This window comes from Rhodotorula graminis (genome assembly GCF_001329695.1).
Source record: "Rhodotorula graminis WP1 unplaced genomic scaffold RHOBAscaffold_4, whole genome shotgun sequence".
NCBI lineage: Eukaryota > Fungi > Basidiomycota > Microbotryomycetes > Sporidiobolales > Sporidiobolaceae > Rhodotorula > Rhodotorula graminis.
This window is the reverse complement of record NW_017264931.1, coordinates 452,770-469,622: the sequence shown is the minus strand read 5'-3', so window position 1 is coordinate 469,622 and position 16,853 is coordinate 452,770. Positions and strand designations below refer to the sequence as shown.

Here is a 16,853-nt window from a genome sequence, read left to right as displayed (position 1 = left end):
TCGAGGCGCGTGTCACTTGTTCAATCTCGCAGCGCGCACGCTCCTCGTCACCCACCTCCGGAACGCTCCTTCTTGGGCGTGATGGGCTCTACTCTACCTCGGACACGCTCTCCAGCAGCTGCACTGAGCCGACAAGCCGTCGCCGCCGCTGCCGAGCGCACAAACTCGTCGTCACCGACGCGTCGCGCTCGTGCCCACTCAAGCTTTCGAGTGACGAGCGGGCCTGCGCACACCGTGACCGCACGCTGCACTGATAAAGTTCGTGATGGCAGTCTACACAAGAGCCTCTACTTGGCCAAGTCGTTCCAGTACCCGCTCCCCGCCGTGCCCCTCGACAGCCGCTCGAGCGCCCTGAGCGCCGGCGCGCCCCGCCCAAACAGCAACGCACCGAGTTGCGCCCACACTGGGCCGAGAATCCGACTCGGGAGGTAGAAGAGGAGGAACGAGGGAACGAGGAGGAGGCGGTACAGGCGGGCCGTGCGGGCTTTGGCTGGCGGCGAGAGGTCCATCGGCCGCAGGATGGTGAGCTGGGCGAGGTACGGCTGCGACAGGACGTTGAGGAAGGCGCCGCGAAGGATGAGCATGTGGTAGCTGCGGGCGTCAAGGAATGTCAGTGCTGCCCGCTCGGAGCGTCGTAGAGAAATAGGGAGAGTGGGACGCACTCGCGAGAGGGCTGCAGGCCAGCTGTTGGCGTCTCGGGCTGAGCGACGATAATGTCGGCCGACACCTCGCCGAGAGAGCGTGTCACGTCGCCGAGCTCGAACCTGGACGCGCGAACGGGGACGAGAACGGTCGGGACGCTGCTCGGGAGGAACTTGAGGGCGCGGCTGACGACGGTCTCGACGTCGTCCTCAGCCAGCTCGTAGGCGACGCCCTGCATAAAGTGTTCGTCAGGATGTGCTCGGTGCTGCCGAAGACAAAGAGGAAGAGTGCGGCGCACCTCCAGCTCTCGCGGGAGCGATCCGGCAAAGTCGACGCCGGGCGAGCAGCGAGCCCACACCCAGCGCTTGTACGCCTCGCCCTCGCGGTCCAGCCCCTTCTCTCCGTCCGTCTTGCTCGACCACTCGCCGTCGTCGTTGAAGCCCTTGACGAGGACGTTGGCGTGGGCGGGCTCGAGGAAAGGGACGCCGGGGACGTCGAACGAGAGGAAGGCGTCGTGGACCTGGACGGTGCTGGACGCGACGGGCACGATGTCCTTGAGGATAACGGCGAGGCGAGCAGCTGCACACGCGAGCGGCGGTAGGCGGAACGAGGCAGATTTAGGACACTGCGGCTGGGGCGGCGCGTGGGGAGGCTGGGGACAGGGAGAGGGGGCGCACGGAAGATGAGCGGGCCGTGCAGGACGAGCCAGCGAGTCTTGTGCGCTTCTTGGTGCATGTGTGGCGGCGGCGGCTCGAGGAGCGAAGACGAGGAAGACCGAGAGGACGGACGGCTCGCGATTTGGCTCGAATGGATGGGGCGGTGCAGGTCGACGAGGCGGCTCAGTCTGCGAGGCTGGTGCTAGTCACAGGTCTGCGCGGGTGCAAGGAGGACACCAAGTCAGTCCAGGGTTGCCTCTGAGGCGCCGAGGTCGGCTGAGCCAAACCCGGGGGAGGGAGATGAGGGAACTCGGCACGCACCGACAGGAACGACATGGTACGCCGCTCAGGATAGCTCGAGAAGGTACTGAGGCTTCCAAGGTGGGCTGCGCGGTGCTGGACGCCATGCAGGCGGCTCGATAAGGGGCGAGAGTCGGATGGTGGGGAGGGCGAGTGAGGCGAGGCAGTCGGTCGACAGGCGCGGCCGGCGGGCGATCCAGGTGGACGACATGGGCTCCGAGGCGCAGCTGGTGCGCCCGAGCGATACTGCCATGCAGCAAGGCGAGGTGGTGAGAGCGAGCGAAGCGAAAGCTCTCGACTCGCTGCTCCTCGTCGAGGCAAACTAACGCTCGCGCTCTCTGTGACCATTGACAGCTCGCGACAGGACAATAGGATGACACAGACAGAGAGGTAGAGCTACGAGAGTAGGGGTAACAAAGGGTATGGACAGCGACTCGACGTAGATTCACGCGCATCTTCCACCTCGACCTCGCTCAGTCGAGCCTCGTCACGTACCGGTCCGACGCGAACCCGCCCTGCGAGCTGGGGCTCAGGGGCACGGTGGACGGCGGCGCGTAGCCGACGGGCGGGGCGGGCCGCGGCAGGCCCTCGCTCGACGTGCGAGGCTCGCCGTACGGCGCCTGCTCGACGGCGCCGAGCGAGGGCGCACGGCCGTGCGAGCCGTTCAGGTGTTGCCTGTGTGTCGAGGAGGAGAGTGTCAGTGTGAGAGGATCGGAAGGGAGGATGACAGAGGGAGAGAGCGAGAGACGCACGGGAGGGTTCCGCTCCTGCCGACGCCGCCGGGGCCGGGCATGCTGCCCTGCCGCTGCTTGTTGACCTGCAGCGGCCTCGTGTCGAAGCTCGGCACCTGCGCGCCCTGCGCCTCGCCGCCGAGGTAACCCTCAGGCGGGGGACCCGCGTCGCGCCACTGCGCGGCGATGCGCTCGCTCTCGCTCGGGCCCAGCCCCGCCGCCGCAGCTGCCGCCGCCGCCGGGTCGTACTGATACCCAGACGCCGAGAACCGCGAGCCGGCCGCACCAGGCGCGCCGTACTGCGGCTGCTGCAGCGGTGGCGCCTGCTGCGGGCGGCGGAACGCGCTCGCGGCGATTGTGCGCTTCTGGTCGCCGCCGCCGCCGCCGGGCGTCAACGGCGGGCCGTTCGACGACGGCGGCGCAAAGTAGCCCGACAGGCCGGCGTCGGCCGGGTTGGACGACGAGGCGATGCGCGGGCTCGGCTGCGCCGGCGAGTACGGCCCGCCGCCGTCGATGCCGGCTCGGGCAGGGACGAACACGTCGCCGTACTTGGAACCGAGCGACGCCTCGCCCGACGGCTGGCGGAGCTGGATCGGTCGGCGGTCGCCGCTCGACTTGGGCGCGAGCGGGGCGGGCTCGAAAGTCGAGGGCGCGAGCGAGGAAGGCGCCGGCTGGTGGACGAACGCCGGGTTGATGGGCGAGGTCGGCCCGGACGGCGAGGTGGGCCCGCTCGGGACGTCGACGACGTGCGACGGGGCGTGCGCCGAGTAGGCCGGGGCGGCGGGCGCGACAGGAGACGAGTACGGGTCGGCGTCGCCGGCGGCTTGGCGGCGGTAGCGCGACTCGGCCGAGGGCGAACGCGCATGCTCGAGGGTGCCGTGGCCCTGCGACGAGCCGGCCTGCGAGCGCGTGACGGGCGTGCTCGGCGCGGGAGGGTGCTCCTGGGAGAACTGCTGCGCCGAGCCTGCGGCGAGCTGGTCGGGCGCCGGCGTCGGCATCTCGGTGATGGGGCTCAACGGGACCGAGCTCGTGGGCATCTCGCCGTGCATGTCGCGGCGAGCGACGCCGTCGTCGTGCTCGTCGCCGTGAGCCGGCGCCGAGCCGAGGCCGGCCTGCCCATCGTGGTGCTCGGCGGGCGGCGAGTACGGGTACGCCTCGTACTGCTGCTCGGGCTGATAGTGCTGCTGCGCGCTCTGCTCGTAGTCGCGGTGCTGCTGCGCCTCGCGCTCGGCGACCTCGCGCGCGTGGTCGTTGCCGTCGAGCGCCCGCTCGTCCTCCTCCTGGACCGCCGGCTCGCGGTGGTGCTGCTGGTACGACGACGGGCTCGTCGGCGCCTCGCCCATGTACGCGAGGCTCGAGCGGTCCGGGTTGTACCGCTCGTCGTGCGCGGGCGCGGCGAGCATTGGCGCGCGCGAGCCGTAGCTGTCGGCGGGCCCGGTCGGCGAGCGTGGCGAGGCGGCATCTGGTGCAGCGTAGCCGCCGTCGTTGTACGAGGGCTGCCTCGCCGCCGGGTCCGAGCCGTTGTTGGGCGCGACGACGCTCAGAGGGCGAAAGTCGGGCAGCGGCTGGAGCTGCGGGCCCGAGTGCGGGTCGTGCTGCTGCGGCGCCTGGTGCGACGAGTACGAGCTGTCGAGGCACTGGCCGCCGCCGGGCGTGTGCGTGCCGAACTCGCTCGACGGGTGGCTGACGGCCCGGATGCCCGAGTCGTCGAACTGGTTGGTCGGGTGCGCCGAGCCGTCGCCGTACTGCTGGTACTCGTGCTCGTACTGGCCTGGCTGGTGCTGCTGCTGGTGCTGGGCCGAGTGCGACATGCCCTCGGTGAGCGGCGACGGGTTGAAGACGACGTCCTGGAGGCAGCGCTGCGCCTCGCCGAGGAGCTCCTCGGTGCGCTGGTGGCCCTCGTAGTACGGGCGAGGCTGGCCGGGCTCGGTCTCGTCGACCGGGAGCATGTCGACGATGAGCTTGCCGAGCTCAGAGACGATGACCGTCTTCTCGGCGAGCTCGAGCATGGCGCCGAGCTTGAGCGACAGGGCCTCACGAGTCGCCGTGCGCTTGAAGTCGCTCAGCCTGCAGGTCAAGAGATTCGAGTCAGTCCTCTCGGGTTGCAGAACGCGGGCTAGGGGGCGAGAAGAGGAAGAGGACGGACCGAGTCTCGTCGACGAGGACCGTGTTCTCGAGGCCGATCATCTCCTGCTGCATGTCGCGCAGGCGCTGTCGCTGCGTCGGCAGGTCCTTGTTCTCGTCCTTCATCTTGCTGACCTTGCGCTCCTGCGCGTCGATGCGGCCCGCGAGCGAGTCGCGCGACTTCTTGAGCGCCGACAGATTCTCCTCCTTGGAGCGGATCTCCTTGAAGCGCAGACTATTGCGAGACAGGTCAGTGCGGGTGCTCGGTGGTACGAGAAGGGAGGATGTGGGAGACGCACCGATAGTTGCTGTTGTGATCGGCGAAAGTGAGCTCTGCCTTGGAGAGGTACTCGAGGAGGACCGACACCTTGCCGAGGACGTCCTGCGTACGAACATCCGGGTCAGCTCATGTCCATCTGCTTGGACGTAAAGTGCAGCTGCGCGATTCGCCCATGCAGCTGCACCCGACGACGGGAGAGAGAGACAGGGGACGCACTTCGAGGTCGGGACCTTCTGCATTGCCCCACTCTCGCAGCGTCGTGCTCGCCTTGTCCCGCTCGGACGCAAGGCGCTGAGTCCTGCAGGGTGGTGCGCGCGCAAGGCAAGGCGAGGTTAGCTTGACCCCGCGAAGGCGGAGGCACCGAGGTCGAGGAAGGGGGGAGCGGGGACGCACTGCTCGACGAGGCGACGTTCCGAGCTGATGATCTCCTGGAGCTGCTTGATGTCGCGGGTTGCGAGCGACAGGCGGTTGTTGTGTGCTGCGAGGAGGGACCGGAGGAGGTGGTGGGGCGATGAGGCGGGGGGAGGCGGGACGGGGAGCAAGAGGTGAGCGACGAGCGCACGGGGGGACGAGCTGCACAGGTGACAGGCGACGCACCTATCTTGGTCAAGAGTGACATGGTCGTTGACCGCGCTCGAGAGGTGAGGCGGGAGGAGGAAGACCAACGGTAGGTCGCCGCCGAGCGCTTCCCTCGACGCTCCTCGGTGGCGGTGCTGGCGAGCAAGCGGCACAAACTCGGCCTCGTCACGCCCGGCGCTCACTCTCGCAGCCTTCCTCTCTGGCTCGCCTCACTCGGACAGACGAAGGAATGGCACCGTCGTTGGCAGTCTCGACACTCCTCGACGGTCAAAACGCTGCCTCGTGCTCCTCCTCTCGCCGTCCTGCGACGACGCTCGCCACCTCGACGCGTCTCGACAGGGTCGTCCGTCTTCTCCGTGCCTCTGCTGCACCGCTGCCGGATGTGGCGGTTCAAGGGCGTCGAGGCCATCGTCGGTGCGCGGGCGCGACGATAGCGTCGACCGGACGTGCGAGAGGGGCGCGCTCGACGGGCTCATCGAGGGGCGACGAGGCAAGGGGCACAAGGGAAGGAGGGGCGAGGTCGCTCGCTTGCGGCTGCTTGTTCAGGTCGATCGCGCGGGTCGACAGGGTGGGGCGGTCGAGGGCGAGGCGAGGACGGCGGCTCAGCCGTCGCCGCGAGCGGCGAGACTGTAGCGGTAGCGTGGCTGAACGTGTCGGGTCTGGATGACGGCGCCTGCTGAGAAAAGGGCGCGTCAGTGGGCGAGGCGAGGAGGTGCGGAGGGACGGGAGGGACGCGGAAGGAGAAATGGACGCACTGGCGACCTCGGCTCCCATCCAGGAGGGCACATGTCCTGCGACACTCTCCTGTGTGCACCGCGAGCCCGATTTGCCGAGCACGCGCTCCCCGCGAGAGCAGAGAAAGGCGATCCTCGCGAGAGAGGCGAGGACTCGGGGGAGGCGTGCGGGAGCCGCTCGGGGAGACCGCAGGGTGGAGAGGGCGCGTCTTGCGCTTTGCAGCAGTGCGTACGAGCAGCCAAGCAGCCCTCACAGCGAGGGTGGGGCGAGCGAGATGAGGTGAGAGGCGGTCACTCCACCTCGGCTCCTCTGTCCGCTCACACCAGCTCGTCCCGCCCTTGCTGCCCTCCAGACTCAGCAGGAGTGACCCGACAGAGCTGCCATGGCGACCCCGAGTGCGCCCCGCCTGCCCTCTCCCCCTCTTGCCTCCCCACCTCGCTGAACACGCACCTCCCTCCTCGACAGACGAGCGCATCGTCTTCGCCGCCAAGCAGGACGCAGTCGACATGATCGAGGACATCCTCAACGGCGACGACAACGCGTACGACCTCAACTTCCAGGACGGCCTGGGCAACACGGGTGAGCCTCCCTCTCTCCCCTCCTCTCTCGCCGGCAGTGACGGCGGCAGGAGCCGAGCGGTCGCACGATGCACGCGGCAGTACCGCTGCAACGGTGTCTTCCTTGCGGCGAGAGAGGTCCTGGGTCGCAACGGCGTCGTGGGAGGCGTCGCTCGCCCCACTCGAGGCCGAGCAGAGCGCTGACCTTGTTCTCGCCCGCCCACCTCTTGCAGCCCTGCACTACGCGTACGTCCACCTCTCTCTTCTCTTCTCAGCGATCCGCGACCGCCGTGCAAGTCGCTGAATCTCGTCTCCCGCAGCGTCTCTGGCCCGTCGCCCGAGGTCCTCACCCTCCTCCTCGACCTCGAGCCCGTCGACGTCGACCTGCAGAACCGCCTCGACCGCGCAACGCCTCTGCACCTCGCCGTCAAGCTCGAGAACGAGGCCGCACGGCAAGGCGTCGTCGACATGCTTCTCGAGGCCGGAGCCGACCCCAAGTGCGTCGCCGCTTCTCTCTGCCTCGTCCGCCGACCCTCCTCCTCGTCACCGAGTCCGAACTGACGGTCGCGCACGACGTACCCCACAGCCTCAAGGACCGCTACGGGCGGAAACCAGCCGAGTACCTGCACCCGGACCGGTCCGAGGCCGACAAGGCGATCCTGCACGCCATCCGGGTCGCGCTCGCCGACCGCATCATGGGCGGCACTAAGAACAACGCCGACCTCGCAGACGACGATGAGGACGAGCCGGGCAGCGGCAGCGAGTCGGACTGAGCGGGCGAGCGTAGCGCGAGAGAGCGACGACGCTCGAGCGGGTCGAGCGGGAGGAGCAGAGAGGCCTCGCAGCGACGTGTGCCCTGTATCGACTACGCAAACATTGACAACAGCTTTACCGATTGCGTGTGCGGGTCCGTCTACAGCAAGAGATAGAGAAAGAGAGGGGAAAGAGGTCGATCTATTCAAGGACTCTGCTACGCCGAGAGCGGTCGCGCGCCGCCGATGACCCGCCCACGCACAAACACTGAGCCGAGGTTGCGGTCGTCGCCCTGTGTCGAAGAAAGACGCTCAGTCAGTTTCGCTCCATCAGAGGAGAGAGAGCGGGACGCACCGAGAAGAGGAACTTTTCAAAGACGCGCTCGATCGCCTCGTCCTCGCTCGTCAACAGCGCCGGGTTGAACGCCTCGCCTCGCTGCTTGACCTCGCCTCCCTCGAGCGCAGCGCGCAGCTCGTCCTCGAACACGTCCTCGCCCGCCGCTCCGCCGCTCGCCGCGCTCGAGCCGTTCGCCATCGACGACGACGGCGCCGTCTGGACGAGGAGCGCGTCAAACTCCTTGCCGACGAGAAAGTTGCCGACGCGCTCGTCGACGTTGGCGACCTGCGCGCCGCCGAGCGTCGCGAGGTAGAACAGCGCCGAGAGCGAGAGGTGCTTCTGGGCGAAGAAGCCGGCGGGGCGAGAGACGCCGTCGGGCCCGACAGCCGAGTCGTCGGGGGAGGGAGCGGGTAAAGGCGATGACGAGGGCGAGTCGCGCTTGTGGAAGCAGATCGTCTTGGACGCGGTCGACGTGGCGCGGCTGCGGGAGGTCAAGGCGGCGATGTGAGCGGCCTGGCTCGAGACAGGCGGTCCGGCTCGAGCGAAAGGTGGACGCACATGGCCGAGAGGATCCCGAGTGACAGGCCGCCGCTGACGTCGGTGCCGAGGCCGACCTTGATGCCCTTGTCGAGCATGTCGGTCACGCGCGCCGTCCCGCTCCTCAGGTTAAAGTTGCTGTCGGCGCAGATGGAGATGCCCGAGTTGCGCGCCTTGATGAGGTCGAGCTCGTCGTCCGACAGGTGGACGCAGTGCGCGAGGACGGTGTTGTGGCGCAGGAGGCGGAAGCGGTCGTAGGCGGCCGTGTAGGACGCGACGCCCGGGTACAGAGCTGCGAATGGGCATGAGGCGTGTCAGTCGAGTCGCTCACTAGCTCTCGAGACGTATAGAGAGGAAAAGAGAGACGCACACATGGCAAACTCGACCTCGGACGGGTTCTCGGCGAGGTGCGTCTGGAGCGGGAGGTGCTCGTCGCGGTCCATCATGTCGCCGAGGCCCTGCAGGCACTCGTCGGTGCACGAGATGGCGAACCGGGGCGTGAGGATCGGCTGGACGAGCGATGTCGGCGCGCTGGAGCGCTTGCTCGACGTGATGGCGGAAGAAGGCGGACAGGGCGAGTTGCAGTGCTCGCGGACGAAGGCGACGTAGTCCTCCGTATTGGCGAGCGAGCGCTCCGTCGAGCTCTCCGAGTAGCTCGGCGGGCTGTTGCGGTCCATGTTGCACTTGCCGACGAACGCGCGCTGCCCTCGCCGGTGACAGACGGCGGCGAGGATCTTGGAGCTCTGGTGATGCAGGGTGCCGTACAGGCAGGCGGTCGTCGTGCCGCTGTTGATGAGGCGGTCGACGACGTCCTCGTAGGTGCGGCGGGCGTACGCGACGTCCTTGAACTGCAGAGAGGGAGCCAGAGTCAGCTTGTCGCCGTCGGTCGAGGACTGAGAGAGGTGGGCGCACCTTGGCCTCGGCCGGGAACGTGACCTGGTCGAGCCAGTCGAGGAGCTCGAATTCTTGGCCGTACGACAGGTTGACGAACTGGGGCCCGTGGACGTGCGTGTCGATGAGCCTGTTCCGGGTCGTCGAGGAGGACGAGGTCAGCCGGCGCCACTCGTGCATGCGAGGGAGTGTGCGAGAGAGAGGGGACGCACCCAGGCATCAGAAACTCGCCCTTTGCGAGCCGAACGACCTGCGCCTGCGCCCACCCGCGCTCATCCAACCGCTCCTCGACCTTGTCCGACGAGACGCCCTTGTCGACGAACGCGATCACGCCCGCCTCGTCGACGCCGAGGAGGGCATCGTGCAGGTACTCGGTGTCGGTGAGCGACAGGGCGTGCACGAGCGTGCCGTGGAACGCCCGTCGTCGAAGAGGTGGTGCGGGTCGAGGTGGGGGTGCCTGCTCGCTCGCAAAGGTCAGCTTCGGGACCGCACGGCGAGACGAGGGGCTCGGCTGGGACGCACGATAGCCATCGAGGTCGCCGTCGCGTCTGGGCGATTGAGCGAGAGGGTGTGAGGAGGGCGAACGAACGCTCCGCCTCCTCCTCGTCTGACCTCGAATCGGGCCGGGCGGAGCGGCGCGCCGCGGACTCCTTATCTCCTCGGACCTCTCTCACCTCGCACGGTCAAGCACTCTGCTCGGTGACAGCTGGGAACTTCTGACCGGCGACAGAGGCCTCAGCGCAGGTTGGCGGCGAGGTGCGATGAGACGACCGCTAATCGGCACTACAAAGTGCTGCTAATCTGCGTTACCGCGGCGCGCTTCGATCGGCATCGGTCGGTCGCACGTCAGAAGCTTTCGCGACGCCTTCGCTCCCGCTCTCTCGACGCTCTACTCTGTCGCCGCTCGCGCACGCGCGTGCCAGCTCCCAGCTCGAGCGCGGCCTCAGCGCTCAGCTCGCAGAACAACAGCTTGCGCCGCTCTCGCGGAGCTCCGTCGCCTGCCTCGCTCGGCGGTCTCGCCCTCGGCCTCATCCCGCCTGCTCGCATGGACCTGCCTCGAACGAGCAGGCCGCCCTCGTGCGCACCAGCTTGCGACAGGCACGGTCGGGCAGCGACGAGACTGAGCGCAAGCGGCGCTCACTCACGCCTATCGTCGAGCCCGCTTCTGGGAAATCTCGCCTCGCTCCCCGCCTCCCCGAGCCAGCGTCGGGACGAACGAGGTTGATGAGGAGCGACGCGGCCTCGAAGGCGATCAGTGCGCTGGCCGCCGAGCGTGCCTCCGCGCAGACGAGGTGCTGGCTTTGGCTTTGGCGCGGGTCGAGCGGTGCGCTAGCTGCCCCCGCTCTCGCTCCCTCCTCCCTCTCGACGGCCTCCTTCCTGCTCCTCGACACCTCGCTCGCACTCTCGCGAACGAGCCCTGGCGACCCGCCGTACGCCATGCGCGGCCTGCGAAGCCCTCCCCTGTACTCGCCGCCGTTGTCTCCGAGCTGGCCCCCCTCGCCGACCTCGTTCAACCGCCGCCGCACCCTCCCTCTCTTTGGCGCCTGCCTGTGCCTCTTCGTCTTCTTCAACAGCCTCTTCAAGGCGCCGACCGCCGGCACAACGCGCTGGTCGCAGTTGTTCTCGGCCTCGTCGGCCGTGCCGACAGCGACCCTCGGCGCCGACCTCTCGTTCTCCGACTACCTCGACGCGCATTGGCCGCTCGACGCCAAGGGCCAGCAGCACGAGCACCTGTGGATCACGCTCGCCGACGGCCTGTTCGCCAAGACGGGCGCCGCCAACCTCGACGGCTTCATCCGCCAGCTCAACGTCGAGCGCCGCCAGAAGTACGGCCGCAAGGTCAAGGACACGTTCCTCATCACGCTGTGTCTCGACGAGGTGTGTGTCGAGGAGTGCGCCGAGCGAGGCATGCACGCGTACGGCGGGTTCGAGCGGCAACGACCCGAGCAGATCTTGTGCGTCGCGCTCGTCCTCTCTCTCTCTCTGTCCCTCGTCGCCCGACTCGTCGAGGCCCTCACTGACGGCAGACCTCGCAGGAAGGCGACGTGGCCCAAGCTGGCAGCCTGATCGAGGCGCTGCCCGAGCGCGACCTCTTCTTCGTCGATGCCGATGTTTCGTTCGCTCAAGACCCGTACCCGCACATGGAGCCGCTCATACCCAAGTACGACCTGCTCGCGCAAGAGAACGACGCCTTCGAGCACTTCAACACCGGTACGCCCGCCTTTTTGGCCCCACCCCTGCCCGCTCGGACCGCCTCGAAGCTCACCTTCATTTCCTTTGCACGCAGGCTGGCTGTGGATGCGCAAGGGCCAGGCCGTCGCCGACGCATGGCGCAAGGTGCTCGAGATGGACATGGTGCAGGTCTCGCGCGACCAGATCAACTTCAACTGGGTGCGTCCTCGCCGTCCTCGTCTCCTCAGAGCTCGTCTTGAGAAGGTCGAGCCTGACCTTTGTCCGCCATCCGCAGGTTCTCGACACGGGTCCTCGTCGCCTTCATAATGACAGCGCGCCGTGGCAGCGACCTCTCGAGTCGGACTTTGTCGCCCAAAACGGCCTGCGCGTGCACGTCCTCGACCAGCGCCAATTCCGCGTGTACCACCAGCGCAAGGACGCCTGGGTCTCGAGGCACGACAGCACGGTGCGTCTCGCTCCCTCGGTCGTCCCTCCCTGAACGCGCCCACTGATTGTCCTCGGCGAGCAGTTCCTTCACATGACGTGCGCCGACGATGCGTGGGTCAAGCTCTTCGTCCCCAAGGTCGAGGTGCGTCCTCTCTTCCTCCTACCCGACCCTCTCGGCGACTCGATACTGACTCGCAGTACGTCGACAGGGCTTCTGGACCGACCTCGACGGGTACTACTCGTCGCCGCCACAGCTCCTCTCGGTCGACCAGCTCTCGGGCCCGAGGGACGACCTCGCACAGCTTTTCCGCATCCTCGTCGCTCTCGCGTGAGTCCCCTTTTCCCTCTCAGGACGTCACTGTCGGCGCCTGACGCGAGGAACCCGGACTGACCGCCGCTCGGCCCCCTCCCGCAGCCACTACTCGCAGCGCGCTCTTTCCCTCCCCTCGCACGCCATCATCACCGACCTCGACAAGGCGTCCTCCACACCGGTCCGCGCCTCTTACGAGACGTTCCCGCTGTCGCAGCTGGCCGCCTCGGGCAGCGACTCGCCGCTCAACGTGACGATCGTCGAGCCGGCGTACGTCGAGCACGCGACGAGCTGGCTCCTCGGTCAGAGCGTCCTCGACACGGACGAGCGGCGCGAGGACGGCTGGTGGGAGCGACTGGGCAGGGCGGAGCGTGAGCGCAGGATGGACTTGGCACTGAGCATGACGAAGGTGTTCGACCTCGGTGCGTCCTCCCCCTCTTCCTCGTTCCACCCCTTGCCGACGAGACGGCGACCTGACGCACTCTGAGTCGACGCAGACATGCGCCCGCACTTTACGTTCGCCGAGCTCCTCGCCAAGGTGCTCTCGGACCCTCTCTTCGCCTCGGCGTCGCACATCCGCCTCGTCAACACCGAGTGGCCCGGCTTCGAGCACTGGCGACATTGGCAGCTCCCTGCGACCGTGTCGCACGTCGGGACGTGCGCCCGGCTCGAGCTCATGCCGTCGTGCGACGAGGTGTGTCGGTTCGACGGCGAGAAGCGGATCCGGGTCGACGAGCCGTGGCCGAGTCTCGAGCAGGTCTTGGGGCTCGAGCAGCTCGATGTATAGCTGTCTGTCCGCTGTACAACGTCCGCAATTCACACCCTCGCTCTTTCCCGCGAGAGAGAAAGCCGAGCCCGCGAACTCAGAGAGAGACGTCGACGAGGTCAAAGCACCTCACATCGCCTCGGCCGCGCGACCGGTGCAGCTGTAGCCTGCGAACTACATAGTACGAGCCCTCGGAGAACGGGCGCCGCACACAAAGCCAAGCCGAGGTTGCGGCACTTTCGCTTCGGCGGCCGTCCACATCTCGGAGATGTGAATCTCCCTCGTCCTCCTGCTCTCACCCACCATGCAGAGCTACGGCGTCAACTTGCCGCAGGACCAGCAGATCCGCTTCAGGAGCAAGCCGCGTGCGCCTGTGCCCGCCAGCACCAAGCTCGAGCCGTCGCCCAATGCTCGCGCTCTCCGCCCCGCCGAGCCGGGCCTGCTCAAGGACCCCAACCTGAGGTGCGCACAGCCTTTCCCTGTCCTCCAGAGCACTCGTGCACCCGGCCACGGGCATGGCGAGACCCAGAAGCGCACGCTGACCTTGCCCTCCTCGACCGCCTGCAGGTTCGCCTTCGGGAGGTGGTCCCCTAGCCTCACGGTCGCGTTCAGGTTCCTCGTCCTCATTCGATGGACCTCGGGCATGTACACGGCCATCGCAGACTGCGACGAGGGTGCGTCTCGACCCGTCTCCCCCCCCCTCTTCCCGCCCTGCGCCTGTCCCGATCCTCTGTCTCTTCTCTCGGGACCCAGCGCTGACCTGTTTCGTCTCGCACGCAGTGTTCAACTACTGGGAGCCGCTCCACTACCTCGTCACCGGTCGCGGGTTCCAGACCTGGGAGTACTCGCCGCTGTTTGCGATCCGGTCGTACTTCTACCTCCTCGTGCACTCGGGCCCGGCCGTTGCACTCCGGGCCGTCGGCTTCCCCGACAAGGTGCGCCCCCTTCTCTCTTCTCCCCGGGTCCTCGACGACCGTGACTGACCTCGCGCCTGTCCGTCAACCCCTCGCAGCGCGTCATCTTCTTCGGCACGAGGCTCATGCTCGCCACCTTTTCGTCCTTCGTCGAGGCCGTCTTCTACCGGTCGTGCCACGTCCACATCAGCACGCACGTCGGCCGTTATGTCCTGTGGATGCAGATGTTCTCGGCCGCCTTCTACTCGTCGGCGACCTCGTTCCTCCCGTCGACGTTCGCCATGTACTTCGTCATGCTCGGCGCCGCCGCGAGCCTGTCGCCGGTCCAGGGCGGCTGGAAGCGCATCTCGTTCGCCGTCATCGCGTACGCCATCGCCGGCATCGTCGGCTGGCCGTTTGCGGTCCTCCTCGGCGTGCCGCTCGTCCTCGAGCAGCTCTTCGTCCGTGGCACGTTGCAGCGCGCGCCCATCACGCAGTCGGCGCTGTGGACGATGAAGCGCACGAGGAACTTGGGCATCGCGCTCGCCCTCGGAGCGTCCGTCGCTGTACGTCCTCGCGCTCTCCCCTCTCTCTGCTTCTCGCACGAGGGCAGTCTGGCTCACGCTCCTCCCTTCCTCGCAGATCCCGGTCATCCTCGTCGACTCGGCAGCCTACCAGAAGCTCGTCGTCGTCCCGCTCAACATCATCAAGTACAACCTGTTCCCTGTCGCCGGCGCCGGCCCCGAGCTGTACGGCACCGAGCCGTGGTACTTCTACGTCCTCAACGGCCTCATCAACTTCAACCTCCTGTTCCCCCTCGCGCTCGTCGCGCCCCTCCTTATCCTCGTCACGCTCCGCGTCGACGCCAAGCGCTTCGGCGACGCGCGCGACGTGTCCAAGGAGCAGACGCACCCGGCGACGAGCCTCGCGATCCGCCTCGTGCCGCTCCACCTGTACCTCGCCGTCCTCGTGCTTCAGAAGCACAAGGAAGAGCGATTCCTGTTCCCGGCGTACGGCCACGTCGTCCTCAACGCGGCAGTCGGCCTGTACCTCGTCCGTGGCTGGGTCGAGGCCTACTTCCTCAAGGTCACCCAGTCGCCCTACCGTGTGCGTCCCTTCCTTCGCCTCGACCTGCGTCGACCGTGACTGACTCGGCGAGTCCTCTCCCACGCGCCTGCAGGCGACCCGCACCGGCCTCTTCTCGCACTTGACGCGCGCCGTCATCATCCTCAGCGGCCTCCTCTCGTTCGCCCGCATCTCGGCCCTGCACAACTACTATCACGCGCCTTTCAACGCCTACCACCACCTCCAGAACTACGAGCTCGCCCGCGTCGCCCTCATCGCGCACCCCGAGCTCGCGCCCGCCATCGACCCGTCCCTCCCGCACGCCGAGTTTGCCGAGCTCCTCAACAAGGAGCAAGCGCTCGACACGCGCGAGGCCCTGAGCCCGCTCAACCTGCGCCTGTGCGTGGGCAAGGAGTGGCACCGGTTCCCGAGCAGCTGGCTCGTGCCGGACGAGGTCGAGACGAGGTGGATCCAGAGCGCGTTCGACGGCATCATGCCCGCCGTGTGGGAGGCGCCCGGGAAGGGCAAGGGCTTGTTCGGTCGCGCGACGGCGACGGTGCCCGAGGGCATGAACATGTTCAACCGGGCTGAGGAGGGCCGCTTTGTGCGTCGTGTTCTCTCCTTCCCCCTCTTCCTCCCCCTCTTCCTTTCCCTCTTCCTCCCCCTCTCGCTTCTCCTGTCGCCCTACCCTACCCTCGACCAGGTCCTGGTACCCGAGCGCCACTTACCGTCGTCCTCGTCCCTCCTCGTCCGCAGGTCGACCCTTCTACGTGCTCCTACCTCGTCGACCTTGACTTTCCCCAACGCCCGTCGTCCACCTTCTCGCCTCTCGAGCCGCGTTACGCCGTCTCGGACGAGTGGATGCGCGTCTCGTGCCACCCGTTCCTCGACGCCGAGAACTCGCCGCGGTTGCAGCGCGCCATCAACTTGCCCCTGCCCGGGTGGTCCAAGTCGCTTCAGTGGGGCGACTACTGCCTCTTGCGGCGCAAGGGCCTGCTCGAGGAGGTCCGGGAGAAGGTCTAGTGCGGCGGGCGAGGGTCGGTAGACAGGGCAGCCGAGGGCGAGGGCTCGAGTTTGGCACACAAAATCGCAGTTACATCGTTGCCTCTCTCTTTCGCGCATGACTAGAGAGCTTGACAGCCCTGTCGCGAGCTCGGCTGTCGACGAGGTGCCGCTCGAGCCTGTCTAGAATCTGAGCGCCGCGCCGGCGGGCTGAAGCGGTCCAGCGCTTGAGGCACCGAGCGAATCCGAAAGCTATTGCGGAAAGAGCAGCAGTGCCGTCACGACGCTTTCATCTCGCCCGCCGCACCGAGCGCAACGCCTTTGCCGAGTAGCTGAAAGCAAGCGAGAGGCTCGCGGTCGCACTCGTAACGACGACTCGCGCCTCGCACCTCGTCCTCCACGCGCAACTCGGCCGCACCGCTGCTGTGCCTTGCCGGCGCGTGTCCAGCTCTTCTGCATCGCATCATCTATCTATGGGGCCTGCTTCCGCGCCACCGCGAGCGGCCGCCGACGGCGCAGGGCGCGTCGCATCTTCATCAGTCACTCGCGTCGACCGACCTCTCTCGACTGGTGGATACGGTTCATGGGCCTGTGGGTATCGTCGTCGAGGACTATCGCAGCATCAAGGACACTACTAGGCCAGACGGCCGCGCTGCGCGGGCTGTGGGCGACTGGTGCGTCCACCTCCTCCCCGCCTCCCCGTGTTTGGCCCCCCTCTCCCTCTCCCCTCGCCCCCTCTGCTACCTCGCGACGCGGTGCAGGGGGTTTGATGGACTGATCTAGTCCCTTTGCAGGCGAAATGGCTGCGCAAGGCGAGCAGGGCGGGTCTTCTGGGCCGCACGAGGCGGGCACTCGACCTCGAGGCGGCTCATGTTGTCCTTTGTACGTCCCGCGCACTCTCTTTCTTCCCTGCAGGACCTTCACATGGATCTGTGCTCCTCGCTGAGCCGCGCACTGAGCCGCGCACTGACCCTCTCGACGTTGCGCCGCAGGTTAGTCGCGCCCTCGATGGCACCTCCCCCTTCTCGGCCCCGAAAGCTTCCCCTCGCGCCCTTGCTGCGCCGCGCGACGGCGCCC

At 67.5% G+C, this 16,853-nt stretch overlaps 6 protein-coding genes across 6 annotated transcripts; 3 read left to right on the top strand and 3 right to left on the bottom strand.

The window, feature by feature from the left end:
- Positions 1 to 247: 247 nt before the first annotated feature.
- RHOBADRAFT_52329 (uncharacterized protein) lies at positions 248 to 1,508 on the bottom strand. The gene is made up of 4 exons (XM_018416288.1): positions 1,320 to 1,508; positions 941 to 1,221; positions 663 to 874; positions 248 to 591 (listed from the first exon to the last, which is right to left on the bottom strand). Exons 1-4 carry the CDS (start codon positions 1,375 to 1,377, stop codon positions 288 to 290), a joined length of 855 nt encoding a protein of 284 aa, XP_018272353.1. The 5' UTR covers positions 1,378 to 1,508; the 3' UTR covers positions 248 to 287.
- Positions 1,509 to 1,953: 445 nt separating this feature from the next.
- Positions 1,954 to 5,374, bottom strand: RHOBADRAFT_52328 (uncharacterized protein). Its single transcript, XM_018416287.1, has 7 exons — positions 5,331 to 5,374; positions 5,127 to 5,211; positions 4,950 to 5,031; positions 4,753 to 4,835; positions 4,476 to 4,688; positions 2,351 to 4,396; positions 1,954 to 2,273 (listed from the first exon to the last, which is right to left on the bottom strand). Exons 1-7 carry the CDS (start codon positions 5,350 to 5,352, stop codon positions 2,072 to 2,074), a joined length of 2,733 nt encoding a protein of 910 aa, XP_018272352.1. The 5' UTR covers positions 5,353 to 5,374; the 3' UTR covers positions 1,954 to 2,071.
- A 998-nt stretch (positions 5,375 to 6,372) lies between these two features.
- On the top strand, positions 6,373 to 7,498 carry RHOBADRAFT_66190 (uncharacterized protein). Its single transcript, XM_018418891.1, has 5 exons — positions 6,373 to 6,442; positions 6,513 to 6,626; positions 6,838 to 6,850; positions 6,925 to 7,101; positions 7,191 to 7,498. The coding sequence occupies exons 1-5, from the start codon at positions 6,430 to 6,432 to the stop codon at positions 7,375 to 7,377; spliced, it is 504 nt and encodes a 167-aa protein (XP_018272351.1). The 5' UTR covers positions 6,373 to 6,429; the 3' UTR covers positions 7,378 to 7,498.
- A 76-nt stretch (positions 7,499 to 7,574) lies between these two features.
- On the bottom strand, positions 7,575 to 9,652 carry RHOBADRAFT_52326 (uncharacterized protein; the record flags this gene model as incomplete). Its single annotated transcript, XM_018416286.1, has 7 exons — positions 7,575 to 7,649; positions 7,712 to 8,174; positions 8,252 to 8,522; positions 8,601 to 9,078; positions 9,143 to 9,251; positions 9,349 to 9,578; positions 9,644 to 9,652. 7 exons carry the CDS (start codon positions 9,650 to 9,652, stop codon positions 7,575 to 7,577), a joined length of 1,635 nt encoding a protein of 544 aa, XP_018272350.1.
- Positions 9,653 to 10,558: 906 nt separating this feature from the next.
- Positions 10,559 to 12,881, top strand: RHOBADRAFT_52325 (uncharacterized protein; the record flags this gene model as incomplete). Its single annotated transcript, XM_018416285.1, has 8 exons — positions 10,559 to 11,076; positions 11,184 to 11,332; positions 11,409 to 11,512; positions 11,589 to 11,759; positions 11,823 to 11,882; positions 11,950 to 12,068; positions 12,156 to 12,472; positions 12,548 to 12,881. The coding sequence occupies 8 exons, from the start codon at positions 10,559 to 10,561 to the stop codon at positions 12,835 to 12,837; spliced, it is 1,728 nt and encodes a 575-aa protein (XP_018272349.1). The 3' UTR covers positions 12,838 to 12,881.
- Positions 12,882 to 13,120: 239 nt separating this feature from the next.
- RHOBADRAFT_52324 (glycosyltransferase family 22 protein) lies at positions 13,121 to 15,886 on the top strand (the record flags this gene model as incomplete). Its single annotated transcript, XM_018416284.1, has 7 exons — positions 13,121 to 13,278; positions 13,384 to 13,490; positions 13,597 to 13,751; positions 13,829 to 14,275; positions 14,352 to 14,816; positions 14,890 to 15,378; positions 15,531 to 15,886. 7 exons carry the CDS (start codon positions 13,121 to 13,123, stop codon positions 15,795 to 15,797), a joined length of 2,088 nt encoding a protein of 695 aa, XP_018272348.1. The 3' UTR covers positions 15,798 to 15,886.
- Between the last annotated feature and the right edge of the window lie 967 nt (positions 15,887 to 16,853).

What these genes read in the sequence shown, in the direction of transcription:
- RHOBADRAFT_52329 (XM_018416288.1), bottom strand. Translation starts at nt 1,377, where the DNA reads ATGCACCAAGAAGCGCACAAGACTCGCTGGCTCGTCCTGCACGGCCCG. An exon ending in CGCTCCCGCGAGAGCTGGAG is followed by an intron (nt 875 to 940) that starts GTGCGCCGCACT and finishes CACTTTATGCAG; the next exon opens with GGCGTCGCCTACGAGCTGGC. An exon ending in GGCCTGCAGCCCTCTCGCGA is followed by an intron (nt 592 to 662) that starts GTGCGTCCCACT and finishes TGACGCCCGCAG; the next exon opens with CTACCACATGCTCATCCTTC.
- RHOBADRAFT_52328 (XM_018416287.1), bottom strand. Translation starts at nt 5,352, where the DNA reads ATGTCACTCTTGACCAAGATAG. An exon ending in CAGAAGGTCCCGACCTCGAA is followed by an intron (nt 4,836 to 4,949) that starts GTGCGTCCCCTG and finishes GTTCGTACGCAG; the next exon opens with GACGTCCTCGGCAAGGTGTC. An exon ending in GTCCTCGTCGACGAGACTCG is followed by an intron (nt 4,397 to 4,475) that starts GTCCGTCCTCTT and finishes CTTGACCTGCAG; the next exon opens with GCTGAGCGACTTCAAGCGCA.
- RHOBADRAFT_66190 (XM_018418891.1), top strand. An exon ending in GAGGCCGGAGCCGACCCCAA is followed by an intron (nt 7,102 to 7,190) that starts GTGCGTCGCCGC and finishes CGTACCCCACAG; the next exon opens with CCTCAAGGACCGCTACGGGC.